The 22320-nt window shown below is 40.6% G+C and overlaps 1 protein-coding gene across 2 annotated transcripts in view; it reads left to right on the plus strand.

The window, feature by feature from the left end:
- Positions 1-22320, plus strand: part of COL11A1 (collagen type XI alpha 1 chain) — a 211714-nt gene that overhangs the window by 178536 nt on the left and 10858 nt on the right. For both annotated transcript variants that reach the window (XM_083156920.1, XM_083156921.1), the window contains 11 exons: positions 6456-6509; positions 8184-8291; positions 8388-8441; positions 9854-9907; positions 11716-11769; positions 14742-14795; positions 14912-15019; positions 15269-15322; positions 16265-16318; positions 20192-20299; positions 20416-20469. In XM_083156920.1, coding sequence (XP_083013046.1) covers positions 6456-6509; positions 8184-8291; positions 8388-8441; positions 9854-9907; positions 11716-11769; positions 14742-14795; positions 14912-15019; positions 15269-15322; positions 16265-16318; positions 20192-20299; positions 20416-20469 — 756 coding nt within the window. The remainder of the gene's footprint in view (positions 1-6455; positions 6510-8183; positions 8292-8387; positions 8442-9853; positions 9908-11715; positions 11770-14741; positions 14796-14911; positions 15020-15268; positions 15323-16264; positions 16319-20191; positions 20300-20415; positions 20470-22320) is intronic.

Genomic DNA, 22320 nt, shown 5'->3' on the forward strand with positions numbered 1-22320 from the left:
ATTAACTGTATTATTTGGCCCGACAGGTATAATAACCCATTTTCAAATATGTATGCTTATTATTCACCATTTGTTGCTTAGAAGACTAGCTTTACCTCACAAGATTGCAATCTTCTTCTACATTGTATGCTTAATCACCTAATGATCGGGTGTAGAGTAGTGTGTAGTTTTGAGATTGGATAAATATTAATGTTTTTACTATGTGTTACTTAAAGAATTACTTAATGCTGAATATGAGGGTATCCTAGGGAATTTTATGTTTGTTATGGCATACAAAGCAGCCATTTATAATGTTTATTTTCTTATAATTATATATTCTCCAGCAACATAGACATAATAATAAAACAGCACACCTTTTATGACTGTAATTATTTTCATTCAGTTGATTAGTCATGAGAACTACTGTTTAATATATGCAGTCATCTACAGTTTAGGGTAAGTTATGTGAGCTAGATTCTGACTTTTTTAGCTTATTTAAGAAATGTATTACTTTTTTATTTTCTTAAGCCACAATCGGATAAAACTGACTTTACAGCCATTGAAATGGTAGTTTCATTTTTATCTATTTGTTCAGACATATGGGCTCCAGGTAGAACCAGCAGAGTAATTAAAGTTTTGTTAATTAGAGTGATTATCACTGGTGTTTTTACCCATCTCCAGAAGTACCACATCTTGCATATGCTGCCCTCCTGTATGTTCTGGACACTGTGCAGATATGATTCTGCGGCAATGATTTGTTAGTAATAATAAATCCAGGCCATACGGCCTGGCATACTGCACAAAGCAATATCTCAGAATAAAAGCCTTTTTCTGCCCACTGTAACAGGATAAAGGGACACTCAAACCACAATGACAAAAGCAAATATAAAACAGCACACATGGAACGGACCTCCTGCTGTTACAACTTAGCTTTTGGATGCGGGAACTAAACTCATGATTGTGACCTGCTTACTCTTCTTTATATCTCCATATTGGTCTGGATCTGAAGCCCAGTTCCTCTTAAAATTTTAGTAGATTTTTTATAAGTGAGGAAACAATAGCTGCTCCCTAGTCTTCAATGTGTTTCCTATACTTTATATATGTCTATATACTGTTATAGATACTGGCAATGCTACTCACTGAATGGGCTTTTTAACATATTTCATCGAATTATAAAAATGATGAGCATCAAATGTTTGTCTGTCTACATTACTGCAGATGTGTTCCAAACAGACTTCTACAAAAGCTATTGACTACACTAGAAATATAAAAAGATGAATAAATCATATACAATTTACAGTTATTTCTAAAGAGTTTTAGGGGGGTATTCAATCTGGGTCACTATTAACGACTGGGAGAAATAGCGGTGAACGCCTATTCAATGCTGTTTTTCCCGACAGCATTGAAGAGGCAAATCGACAGAATGGGCCCGATTTTAAAAGCAGTCGGACCCATTTTGTCGATTTTGGCCGTGAATCGTCGAGATCGCGGCCGAATATCCACAATCCACGCAGACACGCCCCCTTTTCGCCATTCAAAAAGTGGGACATTGAATTGCACCTGGCGATCTGCGGTCCAACAAAACGAAAACAGGCCAGGGTCACGGCTGTCGGGCTAGATCGACAGTTGTGACTCGGGATTGAATACCCCCCTTAGTGTCTTTCATGCTTTAGCTGACTTTGTAAATCAGTGTTAAGATGCACTTAGATCATTGTGTGGTGTTCCTAGGTGGTCTAGTACTTGAATGGGAGACCACCTCGGAATTCCAGGTGCTGTTGCCCAAAAAGCTAACTGAAAAATAAATTTACAATGTGCTTTGAGACCTATTTGGAAAAAAGGTATAATTAAAAAAAAAAATACTATTAATAAATATAGAAATAATAATAATAATTATTATTATTATAATTATTATTATTGGTACAGGAGGAGTAATTAGGAGACCTGCGCTACGGACTAGGAATAATAATATGTAGGTGCGTACAATATGAGTAGGTGAGTAAAAATAAAGAGTGTGAGGTCGGAGTAGGTAAAAATATTTTTTATTAAATTTTACCTACTCTGACCTCACACTCTTTATTTTTACCCGCCTACTCATATTGTATGCGCCTACACATTATTATTCCTAGTCCGTAGCGCAGGTCTGCTAATTATTTCTCCTGTACCTATCTATTACGTAGAGGGTGGCCTCCCTCTTGTTTAGGAGACCAGCAGCTGTTTCTTGTAAACCATTTAGAGAGTGCCAACCTTGTACTATATATCATTATTATTAATAATATTATTATTGTTGTTGTAGAGGTTTATAAACTCTTCATACTGTTGCCTACATTATATACATAGTTTTAATGTGTCTCTAAGTTTATTGGTACAAACATTTTGTTTAATAACTCCTAGTTGTTGTATAATTCACCAATGAATGGCATCAGACGAGGCAGCCATCTTGGCAAACTACATTAGATTATCCTGGGTGGAATAGTTCATGCCCGGAAGAGATGACAAAAAATGTTTAGATGCAGTGTCCTAACGCAGGGTGTAGTGTACAAACATAACCATCAGGTTCAAGTATTTTTTATCTGATCCACAAATGTACCAGGTGAGGCAGCCATGTTAGGTGCACTACAATGTTTACATTGTTGGTGATAAGCCATACAGGAACCCAAGGTATATATGGGAAAACTGACATGTGTAATAGTTTGCTATACCCGGTATAAATAGATCCAAAAGAAGGTTATCAAGGCCATGGTGGAACCGTGGTTGCTGCTGGTGGGGTGTACAACCGGTAAAGCTTCAGCATACTGGTATAGTGTACAATGGGAATGGAAGTATATAGGAAAATACATGGTAAAGAGACAGTGAATTTGAATGAGTCTTTTTGTGGTTCAGAGGTTAATAAGGAGATAAAAACATGTTAAAACAAAAGGAAATATCAGTCTCTAAAGGGAAATGCAATGTGGCTGCAGCCCCAAGGAGTTAACTGCAGGTATGTTGGTAGGGAGCACAGAAAACTCTGTAGCCCAGACATGTTGCCAGATCAGCAGCTGGTGATAATTTCCCTGTGCATTGGAGGGTGTTCAACAGCAGCTGGTGAGATAAGACGCCATTTTGGTAGGCATCCTTACCCCCGAGAAGGGAGAGCGCCTTGCAGTGGAGTGGGCAGCAGAGTGGTAATTTGCTCTGATCTTACTTCCTGGCAGAGCCATGATGCAGGATGGAGCTGCCAATGGGGGAGGCATGTAGATGGCAAAATACCTGGTCCTGGTGCTTTGCCTTCTCTGCTCCATCATAAAGTACTGGCTGCCATTGGTGTGTGTAGTCTCGCAATTACCCGCACCTGGCGATGACACTGGCCAGGGTCCCGATGATCATCAGCGCCATGTTGTCAGGGGAGTTGCAGGAGCATGGTGGTAGCAATTTCTCTAGCTCTGCCTGCACAGCCTTAGGGGCAGATTTATTATGCTTGGAGAAGAGATAAACTGGACATAAAGCAGAGACAAGGTAAAAGGAGATAAAGCACCAGCCAGTGTTTGAAAAAGACAGTTGGGAGTTGATTGGCTGGTGCTTTATCTCCTTTTACGTTTTCTCCTCTTTATCTCCAGTTTATCTCTTCTCCAGGCTTAATAAATCTGCCCCTAAGTATCTTGTGGTCTGGGCACCTCTGCCTGAGGTGTGATAAGGCACACACATCAGGGCTGTGTGGGTGCCCTCTTGTGGGACAGTGGCGTGCCCAGCTAATCTTGACCCATGGTGTTGCTGTGGTTGGGGTAAAGCCCACGTTGCTGTTGCAGTCACCAGTTTTTCACTGTAAGTTTTTTTGAATATTAACTAAAAGGTTCACCAATTTTTAATGCCATATAGTTATCAGTGTCCTTATTTTAGCTAAGGTATTGATAGTTACTTGCGGGCTGGTTCCCTTCTCAAACATACTCATAGGGCAAGTTATATTTTGTTAGTACCTATCTCAATTAATCTTGCTTTTCAGTATCTGCCTTTTTGCACTCTTTTGTTTGTAATATTCATAAACAATCTCACACTGGAATATAGTTATTACAGGTTTCAAAGTGGTAACTAGGAAAGACTTAACTTTATTCATAGTCTGTACATTTGGCTGGAATTATTTCCATATATTCATAGACTATACATCACTGTTTCTATTCCAATGAATACTGCATGTTTGAGACTATTCCTTGCTACACACAGAACTGTGAAAAATACACATCACTTTCGGTGCACATTTATTATTTATGCAAAGTAAAACACTTTTATTTTTTTTTCTCCCTAGCAGTCAGGTGCTATCACACAAATATAAATAATATTAGTCACACAGGTATTTGGCTACTAACGCAGCCCTAAGAAACAGCAAATTGATCCCCATTCATTCAACCTTCACTATAGCAATAATTCATCCTTTTACTCAGTCAGCAGAAAAATAATGGTTTAACTTTGAATTTAAATAGAAATTTTAGTCATATAACAATGACTGTGTCCATGGTGATGTACCTTTCTGCTTTCCTTTATACCGTGTGGCTTCTTTTTTCCTACACACAATAGCTTTGACATTGAAAGGGGTGGCTAGGTGTACGCCCAATATGGAGACAAAATTGCACAACTGTTAGGAAAGTCCTGTCCTTGGGACAGATGCTCTAAGCTTCAAAAGTGATAAAATGGAGAGTGATAAACAGCCGGCCAATCAGCTCCTTCCTGACATGTCACAGACTGTGTTTTAAAAAACGTCAGGCAGGAGCTGATTGGCTGGCTGTTTATCACTCTCCATATTATCACTTTTGAAGCATCTGGCCCCTTGTGAGCTTACATTCTAAGATAAAGTTGCAGAAAACACACTACAGGTAGTCAATATACAATTCCACTTATTTGCAATGCCTTCGTTCTGTAAATGTATTCCTGAATTTCCTGAACTGAATTTCCATGTCAAAATGCAGATTATTTTTGTTTATTGAACATCTGGACATAAGGAACATAGGTTAACATCACATTCCCAGTCTGGACTGTGCAGAATTAGTAGCATTTTAATGCTAAATTGCTATCTCTGGTTATATTTATCAGTCCACTGAGCTAGAAAAATAATGGCAAGAGGCTTAATGTGTGCTTTGGATTTGAAACCTAAATCTCCCTGCAGAGCAGTGTTAAAATGTTTGCTCCTGAAATTAACATTTCATGTTTTGCATATGTTTAAATAAAAAAAAATATTCTCTTCCATGTAGATTTATGCACAACTTTCCACAATATTCTATATCAGGGGAAATATGGAGCAAATATCATAATCTTGTGCTGTTTTTAAATATTTGTCTGTCTATCTATCTATCTATCTATCTATCTCTCTCTCTCTCTCTCTCTCTCTATATATATATATATATATATATATATATATATATATATATATATATATATATACATAGAGAAAAAAACGCACACTGCTCAAGACAGCATGTATTTATTGTCACATAAAAAAATTGCATACAATACCCTCCACTCGGGAGGAGAGAGATCAGCACACCACTAGTAAAGATTACATTTTTGTATTTTTATAATCAATGCATATTAAAAAAGATAGATTTCAGGCACTAGCAACATATTGACAGCAAATATAGTAAGGTCCAGGAAAAAACTTATCATGGATGATCACTCCTACATGGTGAAAATCATAGTTCCTGTGACCAGTCATGCAGCCTCATGCAGCCCCCGTGAGCCATATATATGAAACACAATACAATATCAACGATGTAATTGACTTTTAAGGTGCCCATACACTGTACAATTATTGTATGCAATTTGGTCTAGATCGCATCGCATACGTTTTGCAATGCGATGCGATGCAATCTTCCGCTGGAGTTACTTGTGCGCATGTTTGTAACGAGCATGAAGTTTCATGTGGGCTGGCACCCCATGAGCTTTTGGCATTTGATTGACATCCCCGGCCTATTTAGGGGATGTGAGTATGTGCGGTAGCCACACCTCTGGAGAAGTCCCAGTGACGAAACGCGTCAGAGCGTGGCTATCTGCACTCACTGACTGGCTGCTCCTGTGGACCTTCTGCCCGATCCCACTCTCCTTCAGGTGTCTGCCCGCAATCCAACTTTATGGCCAACTTTAGATCAAGACGAGTTCCCTACTAATAAACTTCAGTAGAAATTTATCTTTACAGTTTTTGACCTTGCTAAATGAAGACATTTGTGTTAAGTGCAAACAACTATTGTTTAAAAACAATATATATATATATATATATATATATATATATATATATATATACTGTATATATGATATATTTCAACAAAATAAAAATGAACAGAGTATAAAATACTATAACTGCTACAGTATTTTGTATTTTATAAATCCCCATAAAAACAAGACCCACATTTCCATCACCACAAGTATGTGCTTCTATTCCTCGGGTAATAGGTTTTGATGATTAAATGAAAATGTATGAGCAGTATAAATCCTTTTTCAATTTTTTTTCATTTTAGGGTGAGCCCGGTGAAGCTGGAAACCCAGGTCCCCCTGGAGAAGCTGGTGTTGGTGTAAGTGTTTTACAATAAGGTTTTTCTTTATTTTTGTATTACAATTATTTATTGGTTGTTCAGACATTTGTTGCAGAGAGCTATAATAAGATTTCTTAGTGTAATACAGGGGTTCCCAAACTTTTTTGAATCGCGGCACCCCGAAGCATCAGAAATATTTTTGTGGCACCCCTACGCTAAAGGTTTCTCATTAAGAAAGTCAGAAACAAATATTAAGTTAGATAAATTGTATTTATATCTCATCCTTAGGGTCAGTTATGTGGTAATGGACAGTATTTTCTTCTGTTTGTCCATAATTTGACTATTATATTAGACATAAATAACTTGAATTGGTCCTGGACCATCAACCCAGGGCACCCCTGAAAGTCCCCCAAGGCACCCCGGGGTGCCACGGCACACAGTTTGGGAACCACTGGTGTAATAGATCATTTTCTTGTGGGAAGTCTGTGCTTTATTTCAATATATTTTTATTGTAATTTGAGTGAAAAACTCAATGTCTTTGCCTTTCTAAATATATAAAGTAGTGGGGAAATTATCTTTTTAATGTACCATTGTTCAGTGGCAAGGGCAGATTGCCGGAGGACAATTTGGATAGTAATTGAATAGCAAGAACAGCAAGACATATATACTGTAGATAGAGGAAGTGACATGGGTATTTTAATATAGTGACCTGTGCATATAGAGAGTAGCATGGATAGATTGGGAATAGGGACATGGGCGAAATGTGGAGTAGCATGGGAAGAGAGAAAGTGGCTCGAACTGATAGTGTCACTGACATGGATCGACTGGGTGAAAGGGACATGGGGATATTGGGGAGTGGCATGGGAAAAGAGAAGGTACTGTACAGTAGCTTGAAACGATAGAGTGGCACAGATAGATTGGGTAGAGGGACATATTGGGTTATAATGTAGGGTGGCATTGTAAGAGGCAAAGTAGCTTGCACCAGGAGAGTGAGTGGCAATGGTATATTGGGTGGAAGGATGGGTGCAGATTGAGGAGTGGCATGGGAAGAGGGAACATTGCATTCTCTGATAGAGAGAGAGTGACATTCGTAGATTTGGGGGGGGGGGGGGGCATGTTCAGTTTGGCATGTATCAGACATTTTGCTACAGTATAGATAAAAAAATTTATAACACGTAAACTGACCCAGTAGTAAACATGCAGTTAACGTGAACCTTTAAAAGTTTGCAATGGAGTCCACTCATTTCTGGTTCATCCTTTGCCTTTGAAGAGAATGAAATAGAATCATAACAGTAATGTAAAAAAATTCCTTGTGTCAAGTTCCTTGTCTCCTCTTAAGTAAAATTAAGTCTTCGTAATGTGACTTTGTAATTTATAGGTATCTTGTGATCATGTTTCCTTGTACTTGAGCATATTGGCTACTTTCTGTTCACTGTCTAGCAGCTTAAGAATTGCTTTGCAAGCAGAGAACAGAGCTAAAAAGAAATTTGCCTGGGGATTTGAGGGATGACATAGATTCATTAAATAAAGACTGAATAAGTATTTCAAAGCTTCTGGGTTTTAGATTCTTAACAATAACGAAAATAAGGTTTTATTCAGTTTATGAAAAGTATAACAAAGAACTTAATCTTCTTATAACCTCAGAGGGGCTGTTGAAATTCTAAAAATCTGGATTTAATCTTATTATACATATTTATTATGAATACATTTTAGGGCCCTAAAGGTGAAAGAGGAGAAAAGGGAGAAGCTGGACCTCCAGGATCCGCAGGCCCAGCTGGTCCCAAAGGGCCACCAGGAGATGATGGTCCAAAAGGAAATCCCGTAAGAAAATTACTTCAAACCTTGTATATGTAGTTCTTTGATAAGTTATTGCACGTACACTCTTAAATTGTCCTCTTCCTCTCCCAAAATGTTTAGGGTCCTGTTGGATTCCCAGGAGATCCTGGTCCTCCTGGAGAAGCTGGTCCAAGTGTAAGTGATAAACACAGACAATGTATTTCATGTATGGCTAGATATTTAAAAAATAGATCACTTTTACTATAGGACTAAGTAAAAAATAGTTTATGTGGCTTCAAGAATATATTCGTATTAAAAGTCTTGCCTTCTCTCACATAACTGTACATAACCTGCAGATCAGAATAGACCTTATTAAGGTCATGTCTTATACAGTATCTAGTTACATACATGTAAGTCTATGATAACATTGCTATCATTACAGATACATACCCCGGCCCCAACCAATTAGACATACAAAATAAGCCCAAACCCCAAACCAGTATTGCCTTTTGTATCCTAGTTGATATCAGCTGTTCTCTTGGCTGTTTGATCAAAATAGACACTGTTAAACATTTTGGAATACATAAATGTGCCAGCTGTATGTACTAAAGTATCCACATTAGTCACATTTCAAAATGGCACTTTTGTAATATGACATTGTGTAAAAGATGGCGACCTCCAATACTGTAACTCATATATGCTTCTTTACACCAAGGAAAGGAGAGGTGTTAACGTAATTAAAATTTAAATTATCCATCACAATCTAGAAATTGAATAGTTCGGTCCAAATACAGAAACTCTGACAAAAGTAGTATTACCATTCAGCAAAGAGCATAAAAATATTGTAAACAACATTTGGTCGGGATGAGCAAATACAACAAAAAACACACATATTTTGCAATAATAATAATAATGTTATAGGAATTTAGTTAAAAAATGTAAATACAATCTCTTTAAAGCTGCCACATAGATCTTTTTGTAACAAGAATACAATTTTTGTTTTTCTCTTTAACTCTGTAGACCAAACTTTTTGGGGATATGGTCATAAGGTCGACAGTACTTAAGTCGACAGTCAATAGGTCAACTGTAGGCCGACAGTCACTAGGTTGACACATTAAATAGGTTGGCATGCATTATGTGAACATGGTAATTAGGTCGACACAAGCATTAGCTCAATATGAAAAAGGTCGACATGAGTTTTCATGTTTTTTGGGTGTCTATGTCGACTTAGTTGAAGTCGGCATAGACACCATATAAGTGTATCGTGTTTCCATGGTGCATCAAAATTAGCATTTTTATTCTCTTTCATCACATTCAGGAATGTGCAGAGACAAACCTAATTTCCCGTGCATGTTCCTGCCATTTTATAAAGACAAATAAATGTTCATATGCATTTATGAGCATTTCCTCTTTGGAATCCAATTCAAGCATATGACAATATGTTTTATGAGCATCACGGCATAGGAATACAGCATAGGAATTGCAAAAGTGCTTCAAATACACCTCTTCCATCTAAACCTTATGCAAATGAGGTAGACTTTGATATATGAAATGTATTAACCAGTACAGAAACTGCTTAAAAATGTCTTTGTATATGTTCTCTAAAGGGTCAAGATGGTGGTTCTGGGGATAAAGGTGAAGACGGTGAACCAGGCCAAGCTGTAAGTATTACAGAGTCTCTTATTTATTAACTTATGGGTGAGTGGGTAATTTCACTGTATTATTCTTGCTTTGCTTTTGTAAAATTCAAAAGAAAAATTGTTCCAGAACTGCAAATTTGCAAGTGTGAACTTTATAAACATAAATGTCTTACTATGAAAACAATCTATTATTAGTGTCAGCCATGATCGATTGGTGGAAAACTAGGTGTGCCATATCACATGTATGTTTTCACTTGTGTGAGGTAACATTTCTTTGTGACCACGAGTGATATCTAGGCTATAACTTAAAGGCCCTTATTCTGCATCGTGCGGTACGGCCCGCGTGCGGCCGTACCGCCGATGTTTTCAGTCTGCACATGCGCAGAGGTCAATCTGCGCATGTGCAGCCCAATTCGCCGCAGACGTATTTCGTCCGCCGCAAAGGGGGCGTATAGGGGCGTGAGGGGCTTCATACCCTCATTTCCCTATGCATACGCCCCGCGTTTCATGGGCGTTCCCATGCAAACGCGGGGCGTATGCATGCTAATGAGGGTATGACGCCAGTGATGGGGGCGGAAAGCTGACGTCGCCGGATGTCAGTTCTCCGGCCCCATACAAGCTATCACACGGACGATTGTCCGTGTGGTCTCAGCTTGCGGGAGCTGCTGGGGCGTGCGGCCCTGCCTTCGATGGTCGACGACCATCGAATGCAGGGGGCAGCTCCCACCATGGTGGAGGCGTACGCCCCACCATTTTCATGCGGATCGCCAGCCGTCCGTGTACGGACGGCCGTGGCGATCCGTAGTGTGGGCGGGGATTGGTTTGTGCGGCCGGAGCACCGTGTGCGGCTCCTGCCGCACGATTCAGAATAAGGGTACTGAGGGACCTCAACATTTGAAATAGAGGAACCCCCTCTTTTTTTAAGAGGGGGGGGGGTGTTGGGGAATATGTGGGGCTCATCTTCCGCAGTCTAAATGTATTTGCGGAGGATGGGCCTAATTCATCCTTCACAGCAAATATGTTTATAAACTTGGAAAATGTAAGACTCCTGGTGGCATTAGTTGGAGGACTATTGTCCTTTCAGTCTTAAGTTACACCGAAATGTTACTTTAACACAATATACTACAGGAGTCAGGCTCATGTGAAAACTTTCTCTGAGCTCCTTCACCTCTAGATACCTTCAAAGTGTCAAAGTCATTGTTATCTTCTGTGCATATTGTAGTGTTATTTTTCAGAAATATGGAAATGGCACCAGCAATCCGAGTGGAAGTAACTGCAATTGGTGCAGGGTGCCCGGAGTGGGCCCTCCTATGCTCAGAGACCCTTGTACCCAATGTAGATACTGTACACCACGGGTACTCAAACTATTTTGCTTTGGGATCCCATCAGACAATAAAAATAATGATGACAGGACCCCAGCAAGTTGATGCAGAAGGACATCAAATCACATGTGTGGTCAGCAGACAGCACATACATGGCAGCAATGTGGAGGCACAAAATGCTGGGAGGAGTCTAAAATAACAGACAACTCAACAGATTTTTCAGTCACTGACTGAGATTAGAAAAGTCATCAGCCTGATGGTCAGCAACATGGAGTCACGGCCCCATGCTGAGAAGGTCGGGACCCACTTTGGGGTCAGGACCCACAGTTTGAGAACTTCTGCTGTACACCATTGATGTTACTTGTGAAAATGGACACTGGGGAGAGCAGGAAATGTTGCTTTAGATACAACATCTATAATTTAGTTGTAAACACAATTGTAAAAGATTATTTTTACTCTGATTTTAAGAATATCTATTATATTAATGTTTATTTTTCTTCATTGCAGGGACCTCCCGGTCCATCTGGAGAAGCTGGACCACCAGGTCCTCCTGGCAAGAGAGTGAGTTTAGTTTTTCATTATACGTTAATGCTCCTAAGTATCTGATTTCCAGTTCTATATTATAAACACGGCTGTTAGTTTGTTAACATAGGATCTGGCAAAAGTTGATTTCTATTGTATAAATAATGTACACTTTATTACAAAATGGTTAATGCTAAGCAGATAAATTGCTTTCAAGTTGTGTAAGCTTGTTATCAGGAACTGTGGGTTCATGTGGAGGGGATGTGTCATTTTTATGCAAATCACATCATTTTGGTTCTGGCTTCTCTCTGTAGAACAGTGTTATATGAATTATTTCTTGATGGGGGTGGGGTTTAATAACATTAAGGGCCTTATTCAGACCTATTAGCAAGGCTGCAATTTTTGCAATTGGATAAAACCATGCTGCACTGCAGGTGGGGCAAACAAAACATGTGCAGAGAGAGTTAGATTTGGGTGGGGTACCAGGGACGTGCAGGCAGGGGAGGCAGTGCCTCACCTGTCATAAATGATAAAAAAAAATACAAAGATATTTAACACACATATAGTGTGCAATAAATATCTTATTTGTATTTTTTTTATATAATTTATGTGGTGGGACACTGTGGGGAGGCTGGGAGGCATCGGGACCTGTGCCTCCTGCTGACAATGTAAAATTGCCAGCAGCGGGGGGGGCGGATCTAAGGACGGGCACAAAAAGTGGCTGAAAATCCCATTAGAAACCAATGGGGAAGCGGCACATACACATCTGCCTCAGTGACAGGGCTGTCACTGAGACAGATGTGATAGGACATCAAATACAGGCTGTCATACACTGACAGCCTGTATCCGCTCTCAGAGCCAGCCCTATCTGCCGGGATCAGAGCGTACAGCAGCAGCTGGACCAGCCGGGGGACACTAAGTACCAGACACCCCCTCCCCAGAAGCTGTTACCTTCAAGGGTCGGGCACTGGCAGCGGGCATCTGCGGGTATCGGCAGGTATCGGCGCAGGTATCGGCAGGTATCGGCGCAGGCAGCAGGCAGCACGGCGGTAGTGGGCGGCGGGAGCGGGACTCGTTCACAGCGCAGGGGCCAGGACGGTAGTGTTCCTTGTGCTTGTGCTGTGTGCATAGGTTCCCGCTGTGCACAAGCGGGCACCTTCCTATCCTACCTGCCTCTCTACTGCTAACATCCTGATCCTGACTGCACTATTAACTCTGCGAATTATACCGGCAATTATATTCAATCTAGCAGCGGTCTTTTTTCCCTCCCCCCTCAAAAGCGGCTATCACAGACTATCACCCTCACGCTGTGCGAGAGTGATTAGAGCACCCGGTGCAAGCGGCACCAAACAGATTGACATCCTCTCGCCGCTGCAGTGACCAGAGCGCCCGACGCTGACAGCTCTTACAGATGGTCATCCTCCACGCTGGCGCCTGAGTGACCAGAGCACCCGGCGTAAGCGGTCAGGATTCCAGAGACTCCGGTGCCGACAGCAGCTAACTACATCTGCTGCTACACCCGGCGTCTGGCTACAGACGCGCACAAGCCTGAACAGCCCTGCGTTACAACTGACGGCTGCTCTGGACATCCAGAGTCTTTCCCTGCAAATACGGGCATCCACACCAAGCGATTTCACCTGATTAAGTATTGGTCCGTGAGTGTGGTCCTGGCTGGGGGGTGGCTGCTGGTACACACAGACCGCCTGGCCCCAGATGTCTGCTTTATCTTCCAGCCTCAGACTCCTGGGGCCGGCCTGTGTGCTAGCAGCTTGGGGGAGCACAGCATCGGGTGCATACCTCACTGTGCCTTACTTCCAGCACACACATATATATATATATATATATATATATATATATATATATATATATATATATATACTTGGTATCAATCAATCAGAGCCTCACCAGTGACTGACCTCACCGCACGTCACTGTGGGGTACATTGTTTCTGTGCAGGATAAATACTGGCCGCTTTATTCTTACACTGCAATTTAGACTTCAATGTGAACACACCACACCCAAATCTAACTCTCTCTGCACAACAATACATCTGCCCCATCTGCAGTGCAACATGGTTATGTCCATCTGCAAATATTGCAGCTTTCATAACCAGTCTGAATTAGGCCCAAATTGTATGACTCCACCCCCTCAATAGTCAGCTGAAACTCCATTATGGGCTTTGAGCTAAAAAAGTAGGCAAGTATGATTAAAAAGATTATGTGTTTTGATTTAGAATAGAAATAAATTATTATTAATAATATTTATAATAATAATTAGAAAATGTAATATAATTTGGTGAGCTACAGATGGAGCCCCTCTCATTCAGCTCCAGCACCTGCCAGAATGTCCCCGCTGCCGAGCGCTGGCTGAGAGGGACTCCATTAGACTGGGACGTGCGAGCGTCTCACACACACACACATGCGTCCCAGTCACTCATCAGCAGAAACCCTGCCCATCTTCGCTACAGCTCTACAGTAGAAATATGGATGGATCGAGCCACTCAAAACCTGAGCCATGTGGTGTACAAGATCTTGGCTTTAGCATACAGGGACTCCTTAGTTGGAACCAATCTTTTTTTTTTTTTGTAAAGGGAATTCTATATTGACAAGGGGGTTATGAAAAAGAGAATTTATATGGCCATGTCAGCTGAGAAAGTGCAGTAAGTTTGTGTTTGTGCAAATTTATTCCAATGCGGATTACAAAAAAAGATGCAAACAGGGGTGGAACTAGCAGTGGTGCAGCACTGGGGAATACGGTAATTAAGGGCTCTGCTGGTAGGTGACCATGGACTCAATGTAAGTCCATGGCTGCCCAGCTCCCGACTCCTTTATCATGGGGAGTTCCAACACAGCTGTGTGCGCAGAAGTGTGTTTCTAAATCTTGATGTACTTTGCAATTGCTTTAACATAGTTTTATATATATCTATATACATAATCTATCTATTCTCCTGCTATATATAATATATAATATATTCTTGTCACTAATTATATATTTATAATCTCTGCTTATAGGGTCCACCTGGAGCTCAAGGTGCAGAAGGAAGACAGGGAGAGAAAGGTGCCAAGGTAAGAGCATACATCTAGAGATGGTCATCTCCTTCATTTCCTCTGGTCTATTGCATCCTATGTTGTTTTCCATATTGTTTCTAAAATCAAAGATGCAATTGTGATCATTTTTTTAGGGTGAATCTGGATCTGAAGGACCTGCTGGAAAGACAGGGCCTGTAGGAGCTCAGGGTCCAGCAGGAAAACCAGGACCTGAAGGTTTGAGAGGAATTCCAGGGCCTGTGGTAAGTCATGTGATTTGAATCAGAAATATTTGGGCTTTCATTTGGAAATTATTTCGTAAGCTTAATGGTATCAATGCTCTCTGCTCACGACTGAAGTGATTACCTGAGTACCGCTTTTCATATACTATATGTTGGGCTCCATGCTCGGAGCACCTAGGAAGGCATTGGGGTTATGAGACATTGATTTTGTTGTAATATATATATATATATGTAATATATATAATTTTATTTTCTGTTTGATTCTTTCAGGGTGAACAAGGTCTCCCAGGTGCTCCCGGACAGGATGGACCTCCAGGACCTATGGTAAATTGACAGAACTACTGTAGATCTCAAACCGAATTTATAGACCTACAGTATGTGTATTTATTTCTTCATTTGAATAAGACATTTAAGGAATTTATGAATCAATGTAAGTTATTCTAATTTTATTTGGCAGTCTGTTTTCCTTGTAAAGATACCACAAAACAAACAGGGAACGCTCTCTAGATAAACAGACATTGTAACACACACTTCCAGTAGGTGAGATGCCATCTTGAGTGAGATCATTCAGTATGTTGATTGCACACTGGAACTGCAAGTGTCAGGGCTGCTAAGAGGCTCAGTATTTGGGAGGTCTGGTAATTCTCTACTTCTGAAGTCCTAGCATCCGCACCATAGACACCTTCTGACAGGGCAGGATTAATAATGCTGCAGATGGTACTGCAGTTCTACTGTAGGCTGCCACTTAAACATGACCACACAGTCTGCCATAAATTATACAAATTAATATTGTATTACTACTGTATTTCTCTCACAATGTAATGCCATTTTTCCACTATAACATATTTAAGGAGACATATGGGGTTGATAATGTAGAGGGTGCACAGACCCAAGTGGCACTGACCACACCCACAAATCAGTGATATCTTCCAACCCCAGGCTCATGTGACAATCAGGCCTGCTCCCTGAGATTCCCTGGGCCTCTTTTGAAGGGTACATACAATAATGGATTAACATTCTGTACATGCAACAATATATAGAAAAAGCCCCTTCTTTGCTAATTTTAAAGCTGACCAATCAGCCTTGGAGGCTATAGTCAGAGATGTCCTGTAGATGGAGCAGATATACTGGTTTAATAGCTATGACAATGTTTATTTTGGAATTGGTAATAACTTATAACCAGTTACCATGCATTTTATGTCAAGTGTGTCTTCAGTTTGTTCAGTTGTTTATGGAAAGGAGTCCTCATAATTATTTCTCATGCAGGGTCCACCTGGACTTCCCGGTCTGAAAGGCGATCCCGGTACTAAGGGTGAGAAGGTAAGGCTCTTGCGAAGGAATGTCCATAGCAGATTTTGGGATGAGTGAACAACTGGATATAATGACATACTGTACTTTAGGAAATTATTGATTGAATGCTTACAGTATATAAGTAATATATGGTGGTATACACGCTAGATAAGTGATAAAATAAAATTGCTATTGTTTAAGTTGGGTATATTAGCCAGTATTACAGCTTTATACATGAGGTATGGCCAACTTTCAATAGACATGTTAACTAACGTAGTAGTTAATGAGTAAGTCGAGGCTTGATAGGTTGGTTTGTTGGTTGGAGTGTAAATGAGTTTGTATTTTAGAATTGGTGATAGGATTTCTGATGGTGTTGTGTAACAGTGGTACAGATGTGTCCTCATATGCATTATGCCTCAATACACCATACAGCTGGAGATGCTTGGTGTGAGTGAGCTGACAGGACGCAATGCAACTTAGTTAGTTCCAGGCATTTTGTATGCCTTAAATGCATTTTATTTGCATCGCTATGTGAATAAGATACAAAGAAGATTCTGCTGATTAAGAAATGATGCAGCATTCCTATTTTAAGTGTGCGACCACACCTATATCTGCACACAAAATGGAATGTTAGTTTTAAGGAAAAGATGTAAGAATAATGTTGGTACTTGTTTCCTAGCACGGCCACAAATATTGGCCATCGGGGGTAATTTTCGTGGCCTGCGACGCGACCGACGTGATGCCCCCGATTTTTCCATTGAAATGCATTGAAAACAGTGAAAAATCGGGTCGGTCGCATCGTGTGCGCCTAAAAATGCTTAAATGGTCCACCCGCGATGGCCGCGATTTCCCCATAGGGAACAATGTTAAATGCCTCAATTTACCCGCGATGACCCCGATTTCCCATAGGAAACAATGTTAAATGGGTCAATTTACCCAAATCATCATAGGGAAGAATGGTAAATGGGCCAGAAAGCCCCAAAAAAACCCCTGACCAGTGAAATGTCCCCCCAAAAGTAGTTCACGCCACCCCGCGATGAACGTGAACCCGAAGCGTGGCGAGCGCAGCGAGTCCGCAAGGGGCGGCGGTACGCGTCCTCCGACCTTTTCATACCCCCACTATCCACTAGGGCGTGGAGTGAGAATAGAATAGTGTGGCGAGCGCAGCGAGCCACCGAGCCCGAAGCGTGGCGAGCAGACGCGGATACCTTCACAGGTAAACGCGTCCCTTCACGGGCTTCACAGGTATCCGCGTACGGAGTACGGAGGACGGAGGACGCGTACCGCCGCCCCTCGCGGACTCGCTACGCTCGCCACGCTTCGGGTTCACGTTGATCACGTGGTGGCGTAAACTACTTTTGGGGGGACATTTCAATGTTCAGGGGTGTTTTTGGCCCATTTACCATTGTTCCTATGATAATTTGGGTAAATTGAGCCATTTCACATTGTTTCCTATGGGAAATCGTGGTCATCGCGGGTAAATTGAGGCATTTAACATTGTTCTCTATGGGGAAATCGCGGGCATCGCGTCTGGCCCATCGCACCCGATTTTTTTGCGCATGCGATGCCCGCGATGGCCCCGATTTTACCCCCGATGACCGCGATTATGATCGTTGTGGCCGTGCTAGGAAACAAGTACCATAATTTTATACAGAAAAACTGCTTGTGCATCTGATTTGCATCGTTTTGAGAAGAACATATATTTTAATGGAAAAGTTGCAGGAAAAGATGCTTGGGGCTACACTCACTCCCTGGCATTGCTTAACTAGAAAGTGCTGTTTAACATCAAGGAGGCTAGATGTATGTGGACATAGCTGTATGGTGATATTATAGAGGTTTTAAAGTGTGGGATAGAGAGAGAGTCATAGGGTCTAGTTGTGTTAAATTGTGAGTCAGATACAGCTACAGGAAATAGAGTTAACTCGCAGAAGGCAGGAATTGGCTCCCAACATATGGGGATGCAAGCAAACTCAGCCTACTGTAATGAGTAGATACATGTGCAACTCGTATAATTGGGCAATCAGATATGACTGTATTGGAAATGAAAGATGGAAGGGTATATCTGAGGGTCTGAGCACCCGTAACAAAGTGAGAAACTGGAATACTACCCCTTCCCTACATATATTGGATTTATTCTTTGTGTTTTTCTCCGTTTTAATTTTTGTTAGTTCCACGCTCTCCTACCTTATCCTCTCCTCCTCTTATCTTTCATTTATTTTCCTTTTTTTTTCTATCTTCTATAATATCTCGCTTTCCATTCTCATTTCTCACATTCTCATGCTGTCCTATCTCATTACTAACATAGAGCATCTTACTCGCCTTCTTCTCACTCTCACATACCTTAATCACCTCATTTTTTTACCGTCTCAGATGCCTTACACTGTTCACTCACTACACTTTTATTCCTAACCCACATTACTTTCTTCACTCCCCTCATACCTTAAGCGGGCCATACTTCTACAGATTTATTGTCAGATCTGGCTGGTTGGAACAAAACCTGGTAATATCTTAATGACCACTTTTGTCAGTTTTCCAGTATTTCAAAGCAAATGGTCAACTGTCATTTGCTCTCATCCATTACCAGGTTTTAGTTCCAACCAGTCAGATGGAACAATAAATATGTAGCTGTATGGACAGCTTTACTCTACCTCATCGTACTTTAGTCATTTGTATATTACCATTCTCTTCTCTCACTTACTCTGTTTTCCCTGTTTGGTTTGGTGTCACATTCAGAATCTTCACATGTCAGTGCTGATTATGGCAGTGCTATGTGCTGGCCTTTCCCACTGATTATGGCAGTGCCAAGTGCTGGCCCATCCCCCCAAGATGGGACAAAGCCTAAGAAGTTTATTTGGTTATGTAAAATGCCTGGGGTTGCTCCCATCACTGTACCTGCAGGCTGGGAAGGCAGTTACATCCACAGTCAAGATGAATGCATTTCTTCATTTGCCACCCTACTATGTCCATTGTCTGTTCCTCCTAAGTATGGCAGTGAAAGTGCTGGCTTTGCCCCCTGATAGCTAGCATCATTATGTCATGCAGAGGGGTGATTAAGTGCAGTACTGCCTGAAGTGTCCTAAGGACACACTGACTTGGCTGCGCAAAGACCACAGAAAGATTTAATTTTTCCCCTGCCCAAGGGTGGTTCTACCTGCTGGAGAACCTGATGAGTGCCATCCTGGCCAAGGGGAGATAGGCTTCTGCACTGAGTATGTGTGGAAAGATGTGCGTACTTGCATGATGAAATTTTTTAGAACAGCTGTGTGGTGGTATTGTAATATTCTTGTAAAGTGTGATTATGCATGGTGATAACACAGAAGAAATGTATGATGATATATTGGAAGAGTAGGATAAATTATAGGGTGAATGTGAGAATATAAAAGAAAGAAGTCAATGTGAAATATATGGTATAATATTTAGAAATAAGGAGTATTATGTTGAATAAAATAAGTTACAAGCTAAGCAAGATACAATATAAATGTTACAATTTATAAAGGGGCCCGAAGCTGATGGATTTCCTTTTTAAATTATAATTATTGATCAGAGTTTATCTTTACTCCAGGGTCTCTCAAACTTGATTCTTAAAACATTTGTACAGTCCAGGTTTAAAAGATATCCCTACTTGTGCACAGATGGCGTAGTCTAACTGACTGAGGTATAAGTAACATATTGATGGATAGCCTTAATACATGGACTTGTAAGGTGGCCTGAGAACCGAGCCCTGCTCTCCTTAGCATGCACAGTGGAATCCTGTATGCTTGCAAAGTATGGTCCACAAATACTCAGGGTATATTTCTCCGTTATGCATTGTTTCTCCTCCTCTTTGAGTTAATATTTTTAAAGGTAATCTCTGCTGTTTGCTGCTGGGTATTTGCATTCAACATTGTCTTCACCTAATTCTAGGGACATCCTGGATTGATTGGTCTGATTGGTCCCCCTGGCGAGCAAGGTGAAAAGGGAGACAGAGGACTTCCAGGTCCACAAGGATCAACTGGACCCAAGGGTGATGGAGTAAGTGTAAATCCATTCAGAGACAAATTGCTTTCTTCAGTTGCAGACTTTTTTCAGTGTCAATTCAACCAATAAAGTCTGATATTCACATCTAATATTCTACTTATTTCCATTAGGGTATTACAGGTCCTGCTGGTCCTAATGGTCCTCCTGGTTCTCCTGGTTTACCTGTAAGTATAGAATATCCAATTGTGCCTCTGTACTACATACTACAGTATAGCCTTCATTGCCAGATATACAATGAGTAAAAAATCATCAGCTTGACCAGAAAAGAAAGAGCTACATCTCTATTATGTATACAGAGCTGTCAGTGCAGGAGTAATAATATATCTTTAAAGGTCCAGCTATGTACTGACCACCATATACCTAGCCATACAGTGGTGCACTTAGGAGGGAGTTTCTGATTGCCCAGCAACAACCCTTCGATGGACCACACATTTTTTTCAGATGGAGACAGTCTATCTCCATCTTTTCACCAGCCGTGAATCATAAACTAGAGCACGTGCATGGCAGCTTCCCAGACAGAGAGAACTCATCGGCAGGGCTCTATGTGCACAATGAATACAAGATAACTGAAGGTGAGCTGTAGTGCATCCCCAGCCACAGCAGCTCCTCCCAAGTTGGGAGATCACACATGGTTACTCCCTGTTAGTGTCATGGCTGTGTGTATGTGATGGACACACATCACATTGGTGACATTAATATAGAAGAGGCTAAAACATCGCACTCCATTTTAGAACTTTGCCTTGGTATAGTATGTAATAACTATATTTAAGGGGTAAATGTACTAAAGCTTCTAAAAATGAAAAGAGGTGATTTTGCCCATAGCAGCCAATCAGATTATATCTATCATTATCTAGGATGCATTGCAGAAATGAAATACAGAATTGAGTTGGTTATTATGGGCAACATTACTGATTTTCCTTTTTTTTTTTTTAAAAGGCAGTACATGGATTCAATTTTTTTAAATTGCAATGTTTTTATCTTCAGTTATCTATTTATGCAGTCTCATTCCAATTGTAGAAACACTGTTGGTTTTTATTATGTTCTTTTTTAATTCAGCTTTTTGCAAACCCATTTTTTAATACCTTAAAATTAAAGTTACAGATACTTGTAGAAAGATAAATGACAAATATAGAAACATAGTACTTGACAGCAGATAACCTCTTGGCCTCAACAATATTTGATCCTTAGTTCTTTCATATGCCTGTCCCAAGCATGTTGAAATTGCTCTGCTGTCTTAGCCTGTACCACCTCCGATGGGAGGCTATTCCATATATCCACTGTCCTTTCTGTGAAGTAATATTTCCTTAACTTCCCCATAACCTCTTTCCCTAAAGTCTCAGTGCATGTCCTCGAGTTGTAATATTTATCTTCCTTTGAAGATTGTTACTCTACTGTACTTTGTTAAATCATTCGGTGTATTTGAAAGTTTCAATCATGCCCCCACTTTCCCTTCTCTGCTCTACTATACATCAGATACAGATCTTTAAGACTTTCCCAGGAAGTTTTATGATGTAGGCCATGCATTATTTTAGTTTCCCTTCTTAGAATGCTCTGTATTGTATTTATGTCATTCTGGAGATATGGTCTTTTGAACTGAACACAGTATTCTAGATGAGGCTGTACCAATGACCTATACAGTGGCATTATTATGTTTTTTTTTCTCATGCTACTGATTCCTCTCACTATGCACCCAAGCATCTGACTTTCCTTTCTCTTTGCTTTTTTGCATTGCTTCCCTTTCTTTAAGTCAGTTGAAATAGTGAGTCCAAAATCCCTTTCCCCCTCAGTAATTTCCATACTATATTTAGCATTTGGGTTTTTGAGAAGTGCTTGATTTGCAATTTTTAGCGTTAAACTTTAGTTGCCACATTCTTGACAATTTCTCAATTGTACATAGATCCTCATTCATTTTGTATTTCAACTCGTGGTGTATCTACCTTGTTACATATCTTTGTGTTATCTGAAAAAAGCCATCATTTCCCTTCAATATCATAAAAGAGCACTGGTCCGAGTAC

Source organism: Crinia signifera, chromosome 8 (genome assembly GCF_055691185.1).
Source record: "Crinia signifera chromosome 8, ASM5569118v1, whole genome shotgun sequence".
NCBI classification, from domain to species: Eukaryota; Metazoa; Chordata; class Amphibia; order Anura; family Myobatrachidae; genus Crinia; species Crinia signifera.